Genomic DNA, 23687 nt, shown 5'->3' on the forward strand with positions numbered 1-23687 from the left:
ATTACATTGCCCTAGTTTCCATCCTCTGGGAGATTTGCTTACTTTATGCCTCTGCTAATTGGGTCATGTTGCCTTCCCTACCCAGGACCTGTACCTCAATTGTACCTGGATGGAGTTCTGGCAGTTCTTCTACTTCCCAAGACCAACCCAGGGCCAGGCTTGACTTGGAACAGCCCACAGCCCCACATATCCACAACATCCTGGTTGGTCTTGCACTTCTTGACGAATTCTACTTATCCTTCAGTAATATTTCTTATACTTGTTGGGAGGGTACTGAAGAACCATGGACCTCTGATGTTCATTCATTGTTCTGTGATCGTGCTTATGGTCCTTTGACTATTCACTGGCTCTATTCTGTATCTCCTTCCATATCGTTCGCTCCAGTATGTTGTTTTAAGTACTGGAACTTTGTAAGTGCCTTGATTCCTCGAGAGAGTGCACCCGAGTTGTCGGGTATATTCCCAGATTGCAAGAAGACTGCCCTGGAATGCCTTGAAACTGCAACCGATTTTTAGGGATTTTCTTTGAATCACCAGAAGAGTGCTGGGGATAACCAGGTGCTTGTCTCAGATCACCGGGTGGGTTTCCCAATTATTCAGGTGAGTGCCCGTAAACCCAGTAGAGTGCTCTGGGTCATGGACAGCTTACCCTTGCTTCTCGGGTGGATTGCTGGGGCTTCCTTCCTGTTCAAAGATTGCAGCCTGGACTTATCTAAACTAGTATGTTGTGTTGACTTTCCCACACTTAACTCTAGTTGCTATCACCTGCATCTTCCTTGGACAGTGTGCAGTATCTGCAAGCCTACATAGGTAAGTAGCAGTACACCTGGGGGTATTTGGTGTTTAATGGTGTAGGCCCTCTGCTGTATAGTAAATAAATACTTAGTATTATGGAAGGTAAAAACTTGTGGAAGCTTTTTTTGGTCAACAATCTCTCCTCACTGAGTTATGCAAAATTGTGATGGATAGTTTGGTATAGAAACTCAGTGTTGGAATCAGAGGTATTGTATATTTAATATTAAATTATTTGATAATATAATCTTTCTCACTGAAAAACATATATTAGGTTTTGGAGGTATTGATAAATACCTTATTACCAGCTCTCAATTGCTGCCTGGAACTTGATCAGCACTTAACCATTTTCATTAGAGCTGCATATTGGGCAACTCTACCAGAAGTGGTATATGCACTCTAAGATTTTTGCATCACTTCCAAACTGCATTATTTATTTTACATACTGTATTATACTATTGTTAGATGTTTTAATGATTTTGCAATTTTATTTACTTAAACTTTAAAAATGGCTGTGAACTATGTGCAAAGATATCTAAAATAAATTTATTTACAGACTGGGAAGTTCTTCGCATGATTCTGGAACGAGTTCCTCAAGTGCTTTTGAATAAAGCACTCATTCTGTCACGAGATGGGAACGACATTGACTACTTTGCAGCTGCTCTCTGTTCTTTAGTTAGTACATAGTGCTTGATTTTGAATATAACGTTTACTAAAGTAAATATATATATAATCTTAAAAATCTCGTATACTACAAATAAAGCCTATTAGGAAAATAAAGCCTAATAAAAAATCTAAATAGAAAATAAAAAATTGAGTCCTGGATCTCAATGATGGATTTCCTTTGGCCACACTCTGCAAGACCATGGTGTACTGTACTGTATTTTGTAATCTGTTTGTTGCATATATTTGTGGTCTTTATTAATATTTTTACCTTGTTTTCTCTGCGAACTCACATTCCTTGAGTGGGTAATTCCATGAGGATCTTTACCACATATTTCAACTACCTCTTTCAAAACTGAAGAATTAAGCACGCTGATTTTTATTGTAAGGTTAATGTATCATTCAATTCTAACTCACATTTAGAAATATGAATTTGTGGGAATGTTTAAGACTTCAACAAGCAAATAATAATTGGAAAATTGGGAGGGAAAATGCACTGATAAAAAAGCATCAATAATATTAAGATATTGTATAGTGGGAAAATAGTGTTAATTGACAGTGATACTGTAATGTCAAATATGCATGGATTAAAAAGAAGGAACATCACACGGAGAAACGGCACCCTCTTTTTTTTATCCAAACAGTACATCTTGCATGGTCAACTGAAACTGATTATTATATTTTATTGCTTTTAATATATGTATTTGTGAATTACCATGCATGTTATGTGATAAAAGAATGCCTATACAGTATGTATTTATTTTATTTTAGAACTGATAAAATTCATGCAAATGATATTTACATTGTGCTGTTCTGCATTTAAGGTGTACTTTTTTGGCAGGTTACAGATAAGACTCTGGGACTTCCTGAAACCCTACACAACACACCAACCAAATTCACTCGGTCAGACTTTCAGAGCTATGTGTTCCCAGTCTTAGCAACTTTAGCATCATACCACATGCACTTGGATTCAGTCATCCAACAAAAGGTATAACTGTTTATTGTAAGTTTTGTTCAGTAGGCCCTCAGTTTGCACAAACGTGTTTTGGAAAACAGCATGGAAGTAAAAACTATAAATTTAATGTAGACTTGTATGGGGTACAATAGAGATGCATTCTAGATACCTCCCAAAAACTAATTATTTCACTTTATATAAAAAAACATATTCTAGAAAATGTGAATAATTCTGCACACTGCCACCAGAATTAGACAAGATATGGGCACATTCAAATGTTGTAGAGACAGTTTTTATGTGTAGACAAGATGGAGTTTGGTGAGGTTGGAGTAAGAGTTGGATGAAGCATGTTGTGAATGGTCATTAGGTTCACAATTGTCTGTCATTAACAGTTGACTGTGGGAGAGCTTTGTCAAGTCTGTGTGTGTAGTACACTGAATGTGCAGTGTGTGTGTGTGTATGTGATGTCGATGAGAGGTGTGGTGTTTTGTCTTTGAATGTGGTGTATTGTTCTGTGTGTGAGTGCAGTGTTTTATTTGTGTGTGGTGTAATGTGGTGTCTGTACTGATGCATGGCACATATATTTTGATTCCATCAGTTTGTGTATGCAATGATGTGGCTGGGGCTGCTTACAAAATGCATAGCGGCTCAACCTCTCGTCCACCTCTGTCCTTCATCACCACTAGAGACTACTAATAATTGTATCATAGATTGTAAGGGGTGTACAGGTGGGAGGTATAAACTGTAGCATCTGGTGACATCAGTCCTCTTCCACTGCCATTTATTTCATCTTCTCTGTCTCCTCCAACTCTTCCTCATCCACCTTATCGTTCTTCTCATAATAATAATAATAATAATAATAATAATAATAATCATTATTGTCGTCGTCGTTGTCTTTAACCACCACTCTTCCTCCCTCCCTCCCCCTCTTCCCTCCCTCCCCTCCTCCCTCCCCTCCTCCCTCCCTCCCTTCTCCCTCCCTTCTCCCCTTCCCCCCTTTCCTTCCCCTTCCCCCCCTTCCTTCCTCCTTCCTCTACTGCCTCCTCCCTCATCTTCCTCTGCCTCCTACTTTGACTGTTTTTTAGAGAATGAGAAGATTATAATATTATATTTAAAAAAAAATTTGTTGTAACTATTTAAGAATGTTGTTTGTAATAAAACTTTTTCTCTTTAGGTAATTAAGTGTTTAGAATTAGGTGTCCTAAGTCGCTGTGCAGGGCCACTCTGTGTAAGTGCTCTCACTTTGTGTGTGCTGGAGATGAGAGACTCGATGATCAAACTACTGCGAGAGGTCATGCTAAACCTTTCTAAGATCACAGCTACTGTTCAGAATGCACAACCAATCTTGGAGTTTCTGTCAAGTAAGTTATAGAATGCTATAACGTTGCATATCGGCAACAGGTTTTGTTATTAGCTTTTTTGTATTACTGTATATATATTGATGAGTACTTTATGTATATTGACCATTCACCAGATACTGTATATTAGATATAAGTTGATCTTTATACAATTTCAAATTTTTCAGCTCTTCTCCATTTGCCAAAAGTGTATGCAAGCTTCGTGTCCGACCAGTATATGTCAATATTTGCTATTGCTATACCATACACAAATCCTTTCAAGTTCAACCACTACATTGTCTCTCTGGCCTACCATGTTATTTCTATGTGGTTCCTCAAGTGCCGATTGCCATTCAGACAGGCATTTGTGCCTTTCATAGCTAAGGTAATCTATACATGTCCTGTCATTAATTTTAATCATTATTATTACCTTTTTCCCAATTTCAAAGGGTGGATGGGCACAGAATAGGAGAGTAATATGTATAGGAAAGAACTTTATCCTACATATTCTTTTAGTGGGTCCTCACTCTTAACAAACTGTGCTCTAATGAATTGCTGGATTGTCTGAACAGATCGTTTTAGTGCAACTTGTTCAGTGGCATAAATAAATGTTTTAGTGAGGATTGTTCACTTAAGTTGCACAGGGCCCGCTTACCAGGATGTGGCCATGTTAGCATCAAACCTAATTGGAATTTATTGTAAACTGATAAAATCTTTCTATCATACTTAAATATGACACTTTTATGAATTATAAAATAATAATTGTTAAAATATTAGAAAACTACCAAGAGTGAATCGTTATTGTAACATGTTGCTTGTCCTTGCTCAGACGAGTTTGTGCCAAGTCCGAGTTTGTGCTCAGACCCATATCGTGCATTCAAAATAAAGAATGCACAAATAAGTGAATTTGTTACAAATTTTTATATCTTGACCAGTAGATGTTTTGTGTGTAAATCTTGGACATTGTATTATGTATGTACAACCAATTTTGCCATTTTATTATGCTTCTGATGTGGAATGGTTCTCCAAACGTTACTCTATCATATGTGATGTTCAAAATATAGAGTGCTTAACGCTTTAACGTGGTAATGACATAGTATGGCGTCAAAAATTTAGTAGACGAATGTGCAGTAATGACACAGTATGGCATAAAAAATGAAAAAAATTTGACCTGCTTTCAGCTTGGCTGCGGGTGGGGCATACCACAGTTTTGGACATCATATGCATATATTCTTGTAGGTAATTTTATTGTGAACACATTGATACCAAAATGAAAGACCTAGGACAAGAATTGAGGCGACAAAGTTGAAAAGAGTGAACACATTTTATTGCTCTTGGGCCCTCCCAAGTAACGCATTCTCATTTTCTCTGTTTGGTGCGGGTGGTACGCCGGGCTTTTGGACTTTATATGCATTTAATCCTGTAGAGAATTCTGTTGCGAACACATTGATACCAAATTAAAAACCTTGGATGAGAATTGAGATGACCAAAGTGAAAAGAGTGAACACATTTTATTGCTCTTAGGTGCTCCCAGGTAATGAGCACTCACTTTTTCTGTTTGGTATGGGTGGTACGCCAGGCTTTTGAACTTTATATACATATGCAGATACTCCTGTAGGGAATTCTATTGGGAACACATTGACACCAAAATGAAAGACCTAGGATGAGAACTGAGGTGATAGTGAAAAGAGTGAACACATTTTATTGCTCTTGGGTGTTCCGGGTAACGCGCACTCAATTTCTCTGTTTGGTGCGGGTGGTACGTCGGGCTTTTGGACTTTATACACATTTAGTCCTGTGGAGAATTCTATTGCGAACACATTGATACCAAATTGAAAAAGTAGGATGGGAATTGAGATGACAAAGTTGAAAAGAATATACACTTTTCAGTATTACCGCACGCTAACGTGGAATGCCAGATGCCCCTTGGGGTGGTGAGGTGCTCGCTTGCCCAGTGGACTAAAGTGTTAATAAATAAATTTTCTGGAAATATGACAAATCTGAGGCATTGAATGGGACCTGCAACTGAACTTGAGGGAAAGTAGCTAAACAGTCATACCCATACATGAAAGGAGGATATAAAAAGGTTCCCTCCTGAAGTAAAAGACCCTCTGGAGAGAGAAGCAAGGTCCAAAAAAGGGGTTGAAGGCCACCCATGGACACTCCTTGGGCTCCCTCTCAGAGAGGTAGCATGCCATGAAGGCTGCTGGGTAGAACCGCAGTCCTCGCATAACATCTGGGACAGAAAGGTGCCCTCTAAAGGGCACCTCAGAAGAGGGGGTGAGAGGAGCGGTTGTGAAGATGATTGCTCTGAAACCCCAGCATGACCAGAGGGCTCAACTGCCTCTGCTGACGATGTAGATAGGGCTACGCCTGGAGTAGGCCGAGCTACATCTTGAGCTAAACCCAGTCCTGACTTCAAAACCTTCAGACACTTCAGAGCCTGTCCCCTGGGGGAAAGACCAGAAGTTGGGCGAATCACACCTGCAGGAAAAGGTGGTGGTGTGGACTTAGTCCAGGGGGAAGTCACCAACACCTCTAATTCTAAGTTCCTTACACACCACAGGGGGCCATCTCTGGAAAATCCAACCAATCACATGCCATGAATGCCTAATCCTAACAAATCTACCTCTCAAAGCAAAGCTTTGATAGGTAGATTTGCCTGAAAGCTGCCTGAAAGCTTTGGCATTGAAGCTCTGAATTAGTTCCAGAGGGATCCAACCACACAGGACTCAGGGTCATAAGTGTCACTGATTCAACAGGCAGCATGGCAAAAACGGAAAGAATGGTCATCATTTGGTAGCAAAGACGATGAGCTCCCTTCAAACTCAACATGGTGATTGCGGGCTTGATGGGTCAAATCAACCAGGCCAAAGACCTGCGAGGGGTTTACCAGGGTAGGAAGGCATCTAACCAAACATGACACAAGCAATGAGGCTGCATGCCAGAAGACAGATGTCAAGTGCAGCAAAACAACCAGGCATTGCCTGGTGCCCACAATGTGATGTAAAAACACAAACGCAAGCCCAAAGTGCATCCCAGCACAGCCAACATAACATTCCCAGACTAGGGTGCAAACAGAGTAGTCAAAGACTCGTGAATAGTCCCAAGCAAGGTTCTCCACCCCTTGGCCTTGCCTCTCAGGGGCGAACTTCTGAAACTCTGGTTGCAATGAATCTTTGGGTGCAACAAATTGGAATTGATCTCATATAGTTCACTGGTTTGGGGATTGTACTGTAAAAGTACAATACAGTACTGTATCCCAGATACAAACTCAGCAAAATATTCATTTATTCACCAGTTCTTTCTGCATTTCTGGACTTCCATTCCTGGACCATGTAGCATCATAGGTTTACTTAAGTACTGCATGTTATATGTTACTTTTACCTTGCCTACACATTTATTTTTAAAATAAAATTGAGTTTAAGAAAATAGAAAAATATATATTGTATGGAGACCTAAAAATTAAATTAGCTTGTTAATACCTGTATCATAGTTAAAGATATAAATAACTTATAAATTAATGTTAATGTGTGCAGTAATTTTATAGTGCATTATGTTCTTAAATTGGAAATATGTTAAGGGGGATATAAAAGATAAGACAAGGCTGACAGAATCGTGAATAAAGAAAAAGAAAGTAGGCAAATTTTTATTTCTGGTCATTTGTAAAGGAGAGAAATATGAGTGATTACAACAGTTGTTCCTGTCTAGTTTAATATCAGAAACACTTATGTATGAATTATATTTTTAAATGTTTTATATATATTATTTTAAATTACAGAATCTAAACATGGTTGTGACAACTGAAGAAGCAGCAGCTAGAAGAAGAAGTGCCAGTGCTAGTGACCAGGTATAGCTGTAATGTTCTATTCTCTAGTTTCACTAGTATAAGCAAAATTAGGTGCAAGACTCCTATAAAAGTCATTAAACACAGTGCTGCGCCAACCAAGAAAACTTGGTTGGTGGGAAACAGCGCCAACCGAAAAAATACCTTTTGAATATTTTGTACCCATTCCAAACACATGCAGGGTAGGTTGTGTGCAAAATGGACTCTTAGGCCCACCAGTGAGAGACAGCCATCTTGGAAAAAAATCCCAGAATGTCCTAGGGCTGCTGGCTGGGTTAGTACTGAGTGAGCAACCATGGGTGGTACACACTCCTCTGGCTCCCAAACACCTGTCCAATGCGGTGTTGAAAGGTCGCTCTCTGTCGGTGAAATTCAGACCTTATTGTTTGAAGAACATTAGGGTCATGATATTGATGAAGCTATGTGCAATAAGGACCTAACACAAAGGTCGGATGCAAGTGATACAGCACCGGTGAGAACGATACAGAGAGCATATCCAGTTGTAGCTCTGAGCTATAGAGCGCCTAACAGAAACAGACAGCAGCCTTCGATGCTGTCTGTTTCTGTTAGACGCGGGGATCGCCCCTGTGTGTCGTTTTGGTGCTCATAAGGTGCGTCAGCCCTTTTGCGGTTCATCCCAGTGACAGGGTGGTGGTGGGTAGGAGGCTCGCTCTGTTTGCTCGTGTCTGGTCCCACGATTTGTGGGCCTTTCGGGTTGTTTCGTGTGGCCTGCAGTGGCAATGGGTGGCTCCTCCTCCTTTGGGGGGTTCAGAGCTGGCAGGGCGGGTCTCTTCTCCTACGCTCTGTCAGATCATTTTGGAGTGGGTTTGCTTGGGCGTAGTTGAAACGATCTCATCCCTCAGGTGGGTTCCTGCCTGTTTCTTGTCCTGAAATGGGACTGCGCAGACCTCCGGTTTATTCTAGACTTGTCTCATCTGCACCGTGGGCTTATTGCCCCTCCTTTCAGATGACTACTTTGTCCCAGGTCCGTCTTCTGTTGGAGCCGGATGCTTGGATGGTATCCCTGGACCTCAAGGACACGTATTGGGCCATCCCAATTCATCTGAAGTTCAGGGACTGACTCGGTTTTGTTGTAGGGCGTCAAGGTTACCACTTCCTTACCTTCCATTTGGCTTGAATCTGATGCCTCGCATTTTTGCATGCTTTACTCGGGTTGTGGTGGCCCTCCTGCGTCTGGTAGGTGTTCAGGTCCTGGCCTACCTCGACGAATGGCTGGTTTGGGCTCCCAGCCAGTCCGCGTATTTGCTCACCTGGGATTTGGTTCTTTCCCAGCTTGCCGGATACGGGTTCTTGGTGAACTGGCGGAAGTTCACCAAGTTTTTTTCAGGTTCACCAAACCTGAAGTTTTTCCCTTCAGGTTCGGTCTTGGCTGGGTCTTGTGTGGGATGCTTGGACCGATTCCTTGTCTCTTCCTCTGGCTGCTCTGCTTCACCTGCGTTCCTGCCTTCGACTGTTCCTGAGGGGCTCCCGGGTCATGCGGCGGTTGCTCGTGGGTTGTGCGGGAGCCTGAACTTTGCCATGCTGGTCTACCCAATAGGTCGGGTGAGGCTTCGTCGGGTTCTGGTTCCTTTGGGGACGTCCTTCAGCCTCTCTTGTGACCACTGGGTTTGGCCTCTGGGGGAGGGGGGGGAGGCTTTGCATCTGTTGCTGCGTCGCCGGCTTGCTCTTTGGGTTTTTCAGGGTTCATTGCCTTGGTGCCTATCTAAGCCCTCGCTCGATGTGTTCACTGGTGTGTCGTCTCTCAGCTGGGGCTTTGTGACCAGTGTTCGCCAAGCCGGCCTTGGGCAGTGGGGTCTGTTCCTCCGTCGGGCTCACAGCACGGTGCAGAAGTTTGCGGCTGTCTGGATGTTGCTCCGGAGGGTTTGGGTCACTCGTGGATCGACGATCCGGCTCCATTCGGACTGTTCCTCGGTGGTTCATTGTCTGAACCGAGGGGGTTCGATGTGGTCCTAGGCTCTTTAGGGCTGGTCGCTTTGGGTGACTCATCTGCCGAGTTCTCGGGGTTTGGCTCTCTTAGCAGTTCATGTTCGGGGAGTTTCCAGTGTCCTGGCGGGGATGGCCTGTCCCACTTCCTTTCCCTTTGCATAGAGTAGACGGTTGACACCGACTCGTTCAGTTGGCTCTGCCAGACGTTCGGGACTCCGGAGGTGGACCTCTTCGCGTCAGCGTGGTCAAGGCGTTTCCCAGTATGCATGGCGCCCTTCCCCAACTGCGAGGCCATCGGGGTCGACTCCTTCCGGCAGGACTGGGCAAGATGGGGTTACCTGTATTTCTTTCCCCTGGTTCAGCTGTTGCTCCAGGTCTTGGCTCACTTGGAGACTTACCAAGGGAGAGTTGTCCTTCTGGCTCCTTGGTGGCCGGTCCAGCCTTGGTTTCAGGCGCTGATTGCTCGGTGTCCAAACCCCAGGGTCTTCCTGCAGCTCCGCCTCTTTCAGCAGAGTGGTTCAGTCCGTTACGTGGCTGGTTCGTTCTTTTCCTTGAGTCTTCGCGTCTGGAGTTTCTGACTCGAGTCTATCATCACTTGTATGGGGCACTGGTGGCTTCATTGTTGTTCTACTACCTGCATGCTTTGTCTTGGTGGCATTATGGAGTTTCCTGTCAATCCTTCTGGTTTTTCCTATCACTGCTTAGGTGTACTTTAGTCTCTGATAGGGTTGTCTTGTCCCTTCTTTTGTGGTTGTTCTAGGATCTTCATTTTATGCTGAATACTGTCGTCTCGAATCATACAGAGCTGGCGGAGCCACTCCAGCTTGTGTTTGGTATCGATGTTACTTCTGCTCCGTTTCACAAGCTGTCTTGTGTGTTGTTTCACCTCCATCCTTCTAATGCGCCACTTGAGCCGTCCTGGTCTTTTGACAGGGTGCTCTCTTTTTTTCTCTTCTCCTTGGCTTGTAATGGCCCATTTGATTCAGGGTTATTTTTCTAAGGCTCTGTTCCTGTTGGCATTGGCCTCTGGGGGTCAGGTAGGGAAGCTTCATGCTCTCCTCCTGTGCAGGGGTTTCTCCTCCTGGTGGTAGATTGTTTGGTTGCAGCCGTCTCTTTCTTTTCTGGCAAAGAATGAGACTGCTGCTTTCCGGAGGGGTCCTTGGGTTGTTGATGCTTGGTTGGTCAGGCCGGGGGTGCATCATGTGTTGTGTCTGGTTGCGGCTCTCCACTGTTATTTGCGCGCCACGGCTTCGGTGGCCGGGGATGCGCTTCGGGTTGACCCGGTTTCCCTCCTTCCCTGTTCCCGGCTCGGGTCTCCTAGGTCGTCCGCAGGGCTATTAAGTCTAGCCAGCCTGCGGTCTATCCTCATGCCCATGACGTTTGTAAGTTTGCTGCCTTAGCTGCCGTCTTTGGCATCATGCCTTGGGTTGACATTCGGCACAGGGTTTTTGGTAGTTGAACAGGATCCTGGCTGCTCGCTATCTTGTCAATGTCTCTGGACCTAGTAGGGCCTGCGTTGCATTGGGTTGGCAGTTGCAGCCAGTTGTCTTGACTTTGCATTGAGGAGTGAGGACTGATCACTTCTTGGGTAAGTCCCAGTGTTTTTCCATGTCTTTGGGTAGTTAGCTCCTGGGGGCCGACGGGGTATCCCCCAGAGATTCAGTGTTAAATGTAATGAAATGCCATTTGCTGGGTGAGTCCCGGAGGCTTCCCGGCATCCCTCCCTCCCTCCCTCCGGTCGGCGGTGTTTTCACGTGTTTTGACATCCAGCCTAAGAACTGCTGATTGGAGTGCCGGCGCGAGGGTCTGGGGCTTTCCCTTCCCACTCCCAGGGAGAGGGGTGTTGCACAGACAGCAGTGCGGCAACTTGATGATGTCGTGGTCGTTTGCTAATTTTCGTTTTGGAGTTCTGTTCACTTGTTCGGCTTTCATTAGCAATATTTTCACCAGAATAGGGGTTTGTTTTGGGGCCCCCTACCTTTCTGGGTGCCAGATGCAGTCGATGACAGACATAGAATGCTCCTAACCATACGGGGGTTTCTATAGGCCACTGCTCCTCGTGCCTCTCCGAGGGGGCCAGGTTCTGGCTCGTGGTCCCCGGTAGGCAAGAACTCGATGCACTTTGAGTGATGCCAGAAAACTATTAGATACATATCTGCCTGGATAGCTCCGGTTAGCCTCCAGGACTTACCCAAAAAATGGAGTTTCATTACAATCAATGCTAATTTTTTATGTCGGCTGCTGCCCTGTGCCTTTCTGTTCGTTTATTTTGTAAATTTTTTGGAGGGATGGCTTCCCTGTCCCATAGCTACCTGAAGCTATCTTACAGAGATTGCTTTATGCTAAAAGTTCACATTTGTTTCGGAAGTTCAATTTGTCCTGTTGCTGGTTAAGACTTGGTTGGGACTAATCTAAGATGTCATTGCTCCTTTCAGCCTTGGCATGGGTGGCTTCTTGCATTTGTTTTGTGGTGGGAAGTGCTCTTATTATTCATTAGCATTGCACGTGGTTGTGTAGCTGCCTGAATTTTACTTATGTGGTGTACCCATTGGGACAAGTTTGACTGCTGGCACACTGTAGGTTTTCTCTGGGAGAGCCCCTTTCGCTTTCTTAAATTGTTGGAGTTTTGTCTCCCAGATTTCTTAAAAGTAGTTTCCTGTTAGTGACTGAGTGAATTAGATCCTAGTCTTTTATACTTTGTGCACTAATTACATCATAATTTTCAACTTCTTATATTTTGTACTTAAAGTTGTGAATGAAAGTGGCTGTGACAACTTTTCTTCGGTATATTCCAGTTCAAGATCACCCATACATAGAATAAGAATTTCTTTACATCTCTATGACTAAATTGCTTATCCATCTTCCATACATGCCTCCTTGTCCTACTTCCTTTCAATTGTAATGGGATGCACTAGTCTGTTTTGCCTACTATTTTCAATAGTATCTTGTATGTAGTGATGAAGCCCTTTTTGATTTTTTCTCTACTCTTCAGGTTGTGAGGTTCAGTGTCTTAACCTGTCCTATCTGAGCCCTCTGAATATTAGTACAGTACTGCTCTAGATGCAAACCTTTTTACTTTTTCAAGTTTCCTTTTGTTTCAAAAATTGCATATTCCCTGCTAGTTCTACTTATGAACTCGCTCCCTCTGGATGGCAGGCCATTTTCATAAATTAGAAAGAGCAACAATTCTTGGACAGAGCCTTGGGGGTATCCCATTTCTCAATCTTCTTCAGCTTGACATATTCTATCTGGTTATGACTTGTTGTTTCCTGCACATCAGGTGTGGATACTTGGTGTGATTTCCAAAAGACTTGGCTGTACCATTCCAGAATTTGGGAGCTACTGAAAGCCTGCCAGAAAAGGGTGTTTCATCACATTTAATGCCTGATTTTTTTATACTTTCTACCTTTAATTTGTATATACATGTGCATAATGATTTCGTGGCTTCAGTTTTTTTAAGATTTTTATATATAAATTTTCTACGCAGGGACGAGGAGGAAAAGGTGATGTAGACATGATGATGTTTCACAATGATTTGCGTGAGACTTGTCTTGACCTGATGTCTCGGTACACATATTCTGACTTTGCTCCTCCTACTAAAAGGTAATATGTATGTGGAGTTTATTATTTTTATGCATGCATGTAACAAAACAAATTGTGGAATTTTCTGGGGGGAGCCCCTTTGGCTCCCCTTAGTTTACTAGGCTGATATGCTAATGTCAGACTTTGGCATCAGTCATGTGTATGGAGTTCTGTGGGCCTACCGGGGACCACGAGCTAGAACCTGGCCCCCTCAGAGAGGTATGGGGAGCAATGGCCTATAGAAACCCCCGTGTGGTTCGAAGCATTCTGTGTCTGCCATCGACCAGGTCAGGCACCCAGAAAGGTAAGCTTCCCAAAACAAACCCCTATTCTGGTGAAAATTGCTACCACAAGCCGAACAAGTGGATAGAACTCCCCAAAAAGAAACGAGCAAATGAGCATGACATCACACGTCGCCCCGCCACTGTCTACGCAGCTCCTTCCTCCCCTGGATAGTGAAGGGGGAGCCCCAGACCCCCACTCGGCTATCCACCCTTCAGTTCTAAGGCTGATGCTAGAGGCTGAGGTCGTGTGCTCTGGCTCCGGTGGTTGTTTCAGCACTGTACCTAGTGTGTGGTGACTGTCTTCTAGGTGGTGCATGAGCTGTGAAAGATTCTCCAGTACTCAGGCTGCATGCGCCTAGGGTTTCCTTTCCTAGGTGCCCTGTAAGTACTGCCTTTGGGGCTTGGGGCCACCTTCCACAAGTTCCTTGGGTTCTGCCCCTGCTAGGCCATTTACTGCTTGGGTTTCGGCCGCCCTTTGTGTGCTAGGGTGTTCTGTCTCCCTTGTTCGCCTTAGGGTAGGGGGGCAGTTTGCACTGGTAGGGGTGCAGGGTACTGTGCAGCTTATTTTCACCAATCATGGCAGCCAGCTCTGTTCCGCCTGGGTACATTGTCCTCTTGCGGGGTTTTCTTTTTCGTTTTGTTTGTCTGCCTAGTGGGGGGGGGGGGTGTCTGCCTTGGTTCTTGCCCTCCGTGTACTGAGTACTCTTCCTTCTTCTGGTGGTTCCCCCCTGCTAGGTCCTCTTGAGTGCACACGTCCCGGGGGTTCAGTTCTTAGAAAGTTTGGTAAGTGTGGATGCCAGTTGGCAGTACCCTGCCTGGGATTACCTGGGCGTGAGTCCCTATAGGTAAACACTCAGGACCCTGGGAAACCCCGAGGGGGGCGTGTGGGTCCGATGGATATGGCCCCTGAATCCCCCCCCTCTCTTTGTGCGAGTTTGAGGGTTGCTCTGTTCCCCTTGTCTCAGGGTGACTCTCACTGTTTTTCCTCCGTCTGCTGCCTGTGGGGTCGGTGGCTCCTTCAGCCCAGAGCCCTGCGAGTTTTGTTGCTTGTTTGTGGCTCATTTACCCAGTCTTATGCTGACTATGCAGGTGCAGGCAGCATGGGCATTGCAAGTTGAGTTTCAGTGGTGCAACACGAGCTAGGTCATTTGCTCCCTGGAAGCCCCAAGGCTGCCCCGTTTTGGTTGGTGTGACAGGGCTTGGAGGTGTTGGTTGCTTCAGTTTTGTTTCCTTCCGCGCCCCTTGTTCTTTCCCCTTAATGGTCTTGAGACTTGGGCGGTCTCGGGGAATTCCCCTTTCGGAGTAGCAACGGGGGCATTCAAGTCTGTTCCTCCAGCCGTGTTGTGTGAGTCTGCCAGTGGGCTCCCTTCCTTAGTACTTGTCTGGCTGCCCTGGCTCTTCTTATGAGGCTGGGGCTTTGGGGGAACGGCTCGGCCCCGGGACCCGGGACTGGTGGGTGAGTTCCCGGGGCTGGTGAGGGGCTGATGTTGGACCCCGCCTTGGTTTTTCTACCCTTTGGGCGGGGCTTGCGGTTATGAGGAGTGGGGTTTTTCTTACACCCCCCATCCTCTCCATACATGTTTTTGGGAGTCGGCCCCTCCCCGGGATCGGTTCCTTGTCCCTTGGATCTGTCGGGTCCGTCCTATTGGTAGGTACGTTTCTCCACCCTTCTTCTTGGGACGGGCCTTCATCGTCATGTTCCCCTCTTCTCGGGGTTCTGCATGACTTGGTCTTGGGTGCGACTTTGCCTTCTGTGCCTTCGTGGCTTCTTCACGCTTGCTTCTTTATGTTCTAGAAGGCTCGGGAAGGTTTTGTTTCTTCCTGTATTATTGGAACGTCTGTCGTCTTCCAGTCCTGTGCTGCGCAGGGTTGCCAGATTGGGCTCCTTGTAGCCCAAATGGGAAGCTGTGCTATGTTTCTTTTCGCTCCTTACTGCTTTTTTCGACTATGGTTGGCGGCTGCCCGGTGTACTCTCCTCTGGGATTCACTTGTTAACTACACTATTTTGTCTGGTTTTCAAGTCACATTCGTGGTTTCTTTCTTCAGCTCGCGACGTCTGGCAACCCACATCTGGCATCCCTGCTGCGCATGTGCCGTGGTTGTTTGTTTTGATATGGATGGTATGCACGTGTGCTGGTGTTCTGCATCCTTTTTTTCTCTCAGGCGCTTCGCCTCTCGCTCCTCTCAATTCTCCAATCTGTGCCCCGTAGCTCCTGGGGGTGTTCTGGATTGCTTCTATGGGGAGGACGCTGGATTTTCCCAGCGTATGGATGTGGGACTCCTCCTTCGCTTCTTCTGGTCTTTTTCTTGTGTTTTTCCGTTTTCTCATTTTGTCCTACACATGGTTGTGTGTTTTGTTTGTGCCTTTTGGCTCTCCTGTTGCCAGGTTTGGGTTCCTGATATCCTGGCTTACCCTTCCTGTTGGCATTTTCACAGTCTCTCGGTGTCTCTTCTCTAGAGTCTCACGTCGGGACTGTTATCTCCGATCTCCTGGCGGGCTCTCTCTGGCATTGGGTTGTTTTTCTGTACGGCAGCCGTTCCATCTCCTCCTTTGCCAGCTTGGGTTTCCGGCTCTGCTGGCTCCAGGGTCGTACCCGAGATCTTCCCGTGGCTCCACTTTTTCCTAGGCTCGATTGGCTCATGGCGAGGCTGGTTCAGCTCTGCCTCGGGTCTCTCGCCTTCTGTTGGTGGTTGGGTGGCTTCGTTGATGGTGTCCCACCTGCGTGCTTCTTCTTGGTGGCAGTGTGGGGTTTTTGGCGGACCTTTCTTTTCCTTCTGTCCCTTTTTTAGGTAGCTGTGTTTGTTGGTGTGGTCTTGTCTTTCTCTTGTGGAGGTTCAGGGCCGTCATCTTGCCCCATACTGTCGCCTCGTATCGTGCGGCACTGGTGGAGCCGCTTTAGTTTGCTTTCGGTATTGGTGTTACGTCTGTGCCGTTTCACAAGCTTTCTCGTTCGTCGTTTCACCTCCAGCCTGCTCCTGCGCCGCCTGAGCCATCCTGGTCATTGGACAGAGTGCTTTCTTTTCTTTCTTCTCCATGGTTTGTTGTGGCCCCTTCAGTTCAGGTTTGATTCCCGGAGGCTCTCTTTCTGTTGGCATTGGCTTCTAGGGGTCGGGTCGGTGAGCTTCATGCTCTCCTCCGGCACGGGTTTTCTGCTCCTTTGGTCGTGGCGATAGGTTTGTTTGTCTGCAGCCGTCTCCTTCTTTTCTGGCAATATATGAGACTGCTGCTTTACGGAGGGGTTCTTCGGTTGTTAATGCTTGGCTGGTCGGGCTAGGGATGCGTCATGTTTTGTGTCCGCTTGTGGCTCTCTGCTGTTATTTGCGTGCCACGGCTTCTGTATCTGGGGACGCGCTTTGGGTTGATCCGGTTTCCCTTCTTCCCTGTTCGCGGGTGAGGGTCTCCCAGGTCGTCCGCATGGTTGTTAAGGCTAGCCAGCCTGCGGTCTATCCTCATGCCCATGAAGTTTCCAAGTTCGCTGCTCTTGCTGCTGTTTTTGGCAACATGTCCTGGGCTGACATTCAGGTGCGTGAATTTTGGCAGTTGACCAGGGTCCTGGCTGCTCGTTATCTCGTGAACGATCCTGGGCCTAGTCGGGCCTGTGACCTTTTGGGTCGGCAGTTGCAGCCAGTTTTCTCAGCTTCGAGTTGAGGAGTGAGTAGCGACTGCCTGCTGGGTATGTTCCTTCCTTTTCCCTCTGTGGATAGTTAGCTCCGGTAAGGGGCTTCCCCAGAAAACCAGCGTCGAATGTAATGAAACGCCATTTTCTGGGTGAGACCCAGAGGCTCCCCGACATCTCCTCCCTAACCGTTCGGCGATTTTTTCACGTGTTTTGACAGCCAGCTTCAGAACTGAAGGGTGGATAGGTGGGTGGGGTTCTGGGACTTCCCCTTTCCCCTCCTGGGAAGGGAGGGGGAAGGGGGAGTGATGTGTGATGCTAGTCATCAGTAGTCTGTCAAGTCAGTCATCAGTTGTCAGTCGAGTCAGTAATTAGTAAAGTCAGCCATTAGTAATAAAGTCAGCCATTAGTAGTAAAGTCAGTTATTAGTAGTGAAGTTAGTCAAGTTATACATCAATAGTCAAGTCAAGCAGGCTGCCACTCAAATCCTGTCAGGTTAGAAGCCAGTAAGTCTTTTTGTCAGTAAGTCTAGCAGGCGAGTCCCCAGTTGGCATTGATATACATCATGGGTCTGTTACCTCCAGCCCGGTTAGCAACTTGATTTATTAAATTCTTAATTTTTACAGCAATTTTAATTTCACCAACACTTTGATATATCAATAATTGATTGACTTTTGGCATTCTATTAAACTGCATGCTAATATGAAATTTCACAATTTGTGGATTACTGCACAATTTTTGATAGTATCAATTCTTGTATTTGAATGTATCCTAGTGCTTGGTTTTCACAGATGGAAATTTAATGTTGAGATTAACCATATGTAATGATGTAATGACACACACACACACATGGTCTCCAAGGTAATATTATAACAATACAGTATGTAGTTAATATTGATCAGAAAATCACTCTGATACTAATTTATAATAAATGAAAGTAAATTTTTGGTTTGATATACCTAATAAAATAATTCAAATTAATAATTATTGTCCACCAATGTGTGGATAAACTCTTCCTTTATGGATCTTGTTAGATATAGTACTAACAGTGGAAAGGGTTTCCACATCCATAGCCTAAACTTAAGATAAGTGGATCTGAGAGAACTTTCTCAAAACAGGAGCCTCAGAAATGCACATATTCATCCAGAAATGTACCCAAGGAGGAAGCAAGGATGAATTTATCTCCACATTTGTTGGAGGATAGAACACGTCCCCTCCCTTAAGATTGAATCCCTCTGCCTTGGGAATTAATCCTTATGCCAGACCAAATAGAAATCAAGGTTCCCACTAGGAGCCCTTTTAAGGAACAAATCCACAAGGGCCGTGACAAGGATTCGAACCTACGTCTGAGATCTTCTCAGATGCTGCCTTAATCGACTGAGCTACGACATGGTCAAAAGAGTTGAAACCAGAAGTTCTACTGAACTTACTTGGATCCTGCAGCCTCCCCGAGACACAAACCAGGGTTTCACACAACTCCCCCATGCACTTGAGCTATGTCAATAGGCCATTCTACCTCTTCGCCCTTACTTCATTACACACAGAAATCACAATAGCGTGATGCATCAACTGAACAAAACAAAACTGAAAAACTGAACAATGAAAAATTTTGTTCATTGATGCATCACGCTATTGTGATTTCTGTGTGTAATGAAGCCTTTTTAAGCCTTGGACCCCCTACCTACCACAGAGGAAGAGGGACCAGGGTTTAAACTCCAATGAAAACAAGAACGAAGTCTGGGGAAAAAAAAAGTAAGGGAAATCAACACCACCCACAGAGGTCTTAGTTACCAGATTAGCCTGAGACAGGACCACATCTATTATAGGAGGAGGCAGAACTGAGAAGAAAGAACCAAATTCAATAATACTGATTGAAAGTATTCCAAAGACACTACCTGATAGTGGGAGGAGGAAGCGGTGAGGTGGTATTTTAGATGTTAGGGATAGTATTAAATGTTTGATACAGTAATTGTTAGTAACAAACATTTCTTTTACAAGCATTTTGAGCTGGGGAGATTTCAGACTTCCTCAGCTTCCCTTCCTCTGAAGGATCTGGATTCCAATACCTGCTCCTGATTGGTTGAGAGATGGTCACAGATGCTGGTGTTTTGGTTTTGGCCCAGGGGTATTAGTGTATAATATCTAGAGAGGCGCTGAATGGACCACCCCAGAAATTTTTTTTTAGTGTTTGGCCATGGCCTGCCTTGAATTGTATTGGGAACTTAAGCATTTCTGGGATTGCACTTGTGTATTGAATAAGGATTCTTTTAGTTTAATCCTGTACCATATGCTCTTTGTCATCCAATGATTTCAGAAGTTTCACAACTATGCATTATGATTAAATACTTTGTATTGAAAATAATGCATTTTAATATATTTGATCATCAGGAGTGCTGTATCCAAGATGTTTGTAGAAGAAGGCCAAGACCAAACCTGGGTCTTGGGCAGCAAGATAGTAACCATAACAACATCCGGATGTTCTAAACGACCTCTGAGAAATGGTCTATGCGCCAAATGCATTGAAATCTGCAATATAGAAAAGGGCAAGTATTATTTTCTTATTTAATTATATACTCTGTAGTGTTTGTTTATGTTTCTATATGTACTTTAGACCTGGTCATGAAAAACTTTCTTTGCACATTTCTTCATATTCTTCCTTTTAACACGTACAGCTTACCAATAAAAATTTCTCCACTCTCATCTAACTCCTTTCCCCATAACTGTGTTACTTGAAACTTAATTTCTAAAAATCACTATTGAATGCAATGAAACATCTCTTTGTGGCTGGGCGTTAGTGGCTCTCTGAAGCTCGCTCTCTTAGGTAGTTCTACACATGAGTCACTTCATCCTTAGATGTTCTTAATGATCTTCTAGAGACCAGATCCAGAACCTGGCATCATCACACAGGTGCAGGAGCAGGGGATTTTTACAATTATCCTCATCAAGGAAACATGCAGAAAATAAGTAAAGCAAAACAGATAACTGCAAGATTCATGGAAAGAAAAGAAATGAATCTGCAAACGACTCTGCAAGTGATCACCCAGTAGTTAGGTTGAACCTCCTAGTTACAGCTAGCTACTGCCAGGTGGCAGCACTACAGGGAGCTCTGGCTTCCCTTGTCAACAGAGCTCAGTCCGGACATGAAAGCCACACACTGACTCAACTGAAAGGGGGAATGGGGAAGGGACCATGGAGTCAGGTTCAACTTGAAAGAGGATCTTCATTATACTTATTGCTGGTTTTCTGGAGGAAGCATGGGGTGTTTTCTTTTGACCCTAGTGGGCAGTTTCTTCATCTGCAGCCTTATTTTTCTGGTCGATGTGGAAACTTGGCTTCCAGAGGGTCCCTTGGTGTACTTACCTAGTTGTGCTTGTGGGTGTTGAGCTCTGGCTCTTTGGTGTGTGATGCTTGGTCTGGCTAGGGTGTACCTACTGTTGTGTCCAGTTGTGGCAATATGCCCTTACCAGCATGCCATCTGTTCAGCTTTGTTGGATGCACTGATTGTCGATCTGGTTTCCTTGGCACCTTGTTCCATGGCAAATTTGGCCCCCAGTGTTCGTAAGTTTGCTGCTTCGGCTACAGTCTTCACTATTATGTCATTGGCTAATATTCAGGTTTGGTGGTTTTGGAGATTTAACAGGGTCTTGGTGGCACGGTATTGGGTCAACATTCCTGGTCCTAATTGCATTACCATGGACTGAGTTTCTGGGCCTGGCATCTCTTATAAGACTTTGTAGCTGCCTCCTCTCATCCCTGGTAAGTCCCATTTTTTCCCCTTCTCTGTGGTTAGCTTCAGGAGTCATCAAGTGGCTTCCTCCAGAAAACCAGCATTGAATGTAATGAAAAGTCCCTTTCTGAGTGAGTCCTGGTGGCTTCCTGACTCCCTCCCACCTTACCAGGTACTTCAATTAGTGGTCCATCATGTCTGGACTGAGTGGTTGTCAGCATGAAACTGAGATGTCATCTGTTGGCTGCTCAACATACTAGAAGGTGTTTCATTCCCAGTTTAAAGTGAACCATTTCGTTTTGAGTTAGTATTGTGCATTTTCTATTTGCTGTTTCAGTGCTTCATTTTTCATGAATCATGTAATTGTCTTTATTGTCTCATCTACTTTTTAGTAGTATTCCTGGCAGTCATAACACTTCCCATCTCTGTGCCTCTTTGAGGGAAGCCACATTCTCAGGCTCTGGTTCCTGATAAGCCAACATGATGCATATGACTGATGTGACTAAGTAATGGGAAGCTATCTCAGCAATATAGCTTCAGGGATCCATTGGGGCCCACCCAGAAGGGTTTTTGTTTTCAGCACCAACATTTACAAGTTAATAAGCCCATAATTTGTATATGCAACCCCCTTATTTAACCACTAAGGCCTGTGTTTAATGAAAGAAATTTGAATGATACTGACAAGACAGTTATTTTATGGTACAGTATATAGATATACAAAAATGGATGGATTTTAGTTACACTAGCTAAAATATTCAAAACACAGAAAATTTGAAGTACCAAAAGTATAATTACAGTGTACAGAACTTGGAAGCAGACCAATTATGTGAAAACAAATTTGACACGGTCACAGTCCATTACAAAATCATAGCCCTTAATATACGCTCATAACTTCACCACTTCACATGTTTACAGTCACTTTGTGAGCTTATTAACACCCTTACCTGCATTCCAGTACTCCCCACTAATTTTCCATGTAATATATATATACTTCTGACAGTCCAATAGTGTGTTAGCCTCATTACTAATTGGATATCCCTCAGCTATACTCTGCTTGGTCATTTGGCATGTAGCTGATGTTCTTCTGCCCTGGTTTCTCATTCTGGCCATTATTCTTCTATGTACAAACCTAATCTGCCTTTTCTGTTATGCTAATTTGTATTTTCTCAAAATAAGCCAGCTTTTCCTATGAAGGTGATGTTTTGTGTAAGCTCTGGAGCTACTGAGTGGTCCTTACCCAAAACTGTGTTGAATATACAGTAATGCAAAGGTGGGGATCAAGTTCCAAAAAGACCAAATCCCCTGAACTCGGTACATTACGAGCTACCCCAGGGTGGGGTTAACTCATAATGTACTGAATTCCAGAAAATTGAATTCGAAACTGTCATGCCCACCCTTGATATAATAAAAGGCCCATTTCTGGTGGACCACCAGTAGCTCCCTGTCCCTTTCTTTCTTTTGGAGTTACTGGGCTTGGTACAGGCAGGTCTAGAGTTAGGTGGCAGGTTAACTGAGACCTCAAGTGACTTGCTGCCATTTTGGTGGCAGTCCAACATATCTGGGTAAGGGTATTTATTCTGTGGCAATGATCATTGGTCTTGGATACCTTGAGGCTCCTCACTTTCTTCAGGCAGTTGCTTGTTTTGTTGTTCCTATATGGCTTCTGGTAGATTTTCCAAGTTTTGTGATTGATCACCGATCCCCTTGTTCCACTCGCCTGATAGATTAAGTTAGATCCTAGTTCTTACTTCTGGCATGCAATGGATGGGTCATGGATGTTTGGTGTGTGTTGGGATAAGCTTTTGGAACCAGAATTAAACTCTGGGAGCTATTTGGGGCCAACCAGAAATAGATTGATTTTTCAATGGATACTTTCAATGCTTGATTTAATCTGTAATACCACATGGAACTGTATGTGTTTGACATTAATAAATCATGTTTTTAATCAGGTGTCACTGTTCCTGAAGCAGTCATTCCTGGTGGCTTAAGTGTTCACCGCAGGCGTCACCGTTCGGAATTACACAGGACTATATCACATGAGGTATGTTAATTTTAGAGTCTAATGTTTTGGAATGAAGATAATTCATGGAATAGCTTCATTACTGGATAAAGTGTCTTGGTAAATAACTTTTCTAAAAAACTAGATGAGGTACCTGGCAATGCCTGGATCTCATTCCCCCGCTCTTTCCCTCTTCTCTCTTTTCCATGCTGAGCATTCCACTTTAATTGATTTTCAGGCATCTTTATGTGCAGGAATCTTAGCAGATATATGGAAAAAGGCAAACATAGTTCCAGTCTATTAAAATGGTAGCAGAGAAGATTCTCTTGAATTATACACCCTGTATTGTTGGCAGGTGTGGTAGTCAAAACACTGGAAAACTAGTTAAAACCTAATGGGGAGAATATCTGGAGAGAAATGACAATAACACAGTATGGCTTTCAAACAGGAAGATCCTATGTAACAAATCTATCTAGTACTTATGATAGAGTCATGAAGATTCTACTGGAAAGAGATGGTTGGGTTGACTGTGTTCATTTGGACCTTAAAAAACGCTTTTGATAGTCCCACACACGAGGTTGTTCTGGAAACTGGAATGAGCTGGAGAGGTGACAGGCAGACTGCTGACATAGATGAAAATTTTTCTGACAGAAAGATGAGGGTCGTAATCAGAGGTCATGTATCAGACTGGAGGAGTGTTAATAGTGGATTACCACAGGGTTCAGTTCTTGCACCAGTAATATTCATTGTCTGTATAAATGATCTACCAGTAGGAATACAGAACTATATGAACATATTTGTTGATGAAGCAAAGCTACTAGGAATGATAAGAGACTTAGACAATTGCAATGCCCATCAAGTTGACCTGGACAAACTAAGTGTATGGAGTAACACCTGGCAAATGGAATTCAGTATAAATAAATGTCATATTATGGAGT

General features: G+C 44.3%; 1 protein-coding gene across 1 annotated transcript in view; it reads left to right on the forward strand.

The window, feature by feature from the left end:
* The window catches only part of LOC123760744 (tuberin), a 151633-nt gene that overhangs the window by 45917 nt on the left and 82029 nt on the right, over positions 1-23687 (forward strand). The window contains exons 14-21 of the mRNA XM_069328680.1: positions 1348-1466; positions 2296-2442; positions 3584-3770; positions 3935-4131; positions 7528-7596; positions 13028-13143; positions 19412-19566; positions 22700-22791. Coding sequence (XP_069184781.1) covers positions 1348-1466; positions 2296-2442; positions 3584-3770; positions 3935-4131; positions 7528-7596; positions 13028-13143; positions 19412-19566; positions 22700-22791 — 1082 coding nt within the window. The remainder of the gene's footprint in view (positions 1-1347; positions 1467-2295; positions 2443-3583; positions 3771-3934; positions 4132-7527; positions 7597-13027; positions 13144-19411; positions 19567-22699; positions 22792-23687) is intronic.

Source organism: Procambarus clarkii, chromosome 21 (genome assembly GCF_040958095.1).
Source record: "Procambarus clarkii isolate CNS0578487 chromosome 21, FALCON_Pclarkii_2.0, whole genome shotgun sequence".
Classification (NCBI taxonomy): Eukaryota; Metazoa; Arthropoda; class Malacostraca; order Decapoda; family Cambaridae; genus Procambarus; species Procambarus clarkii.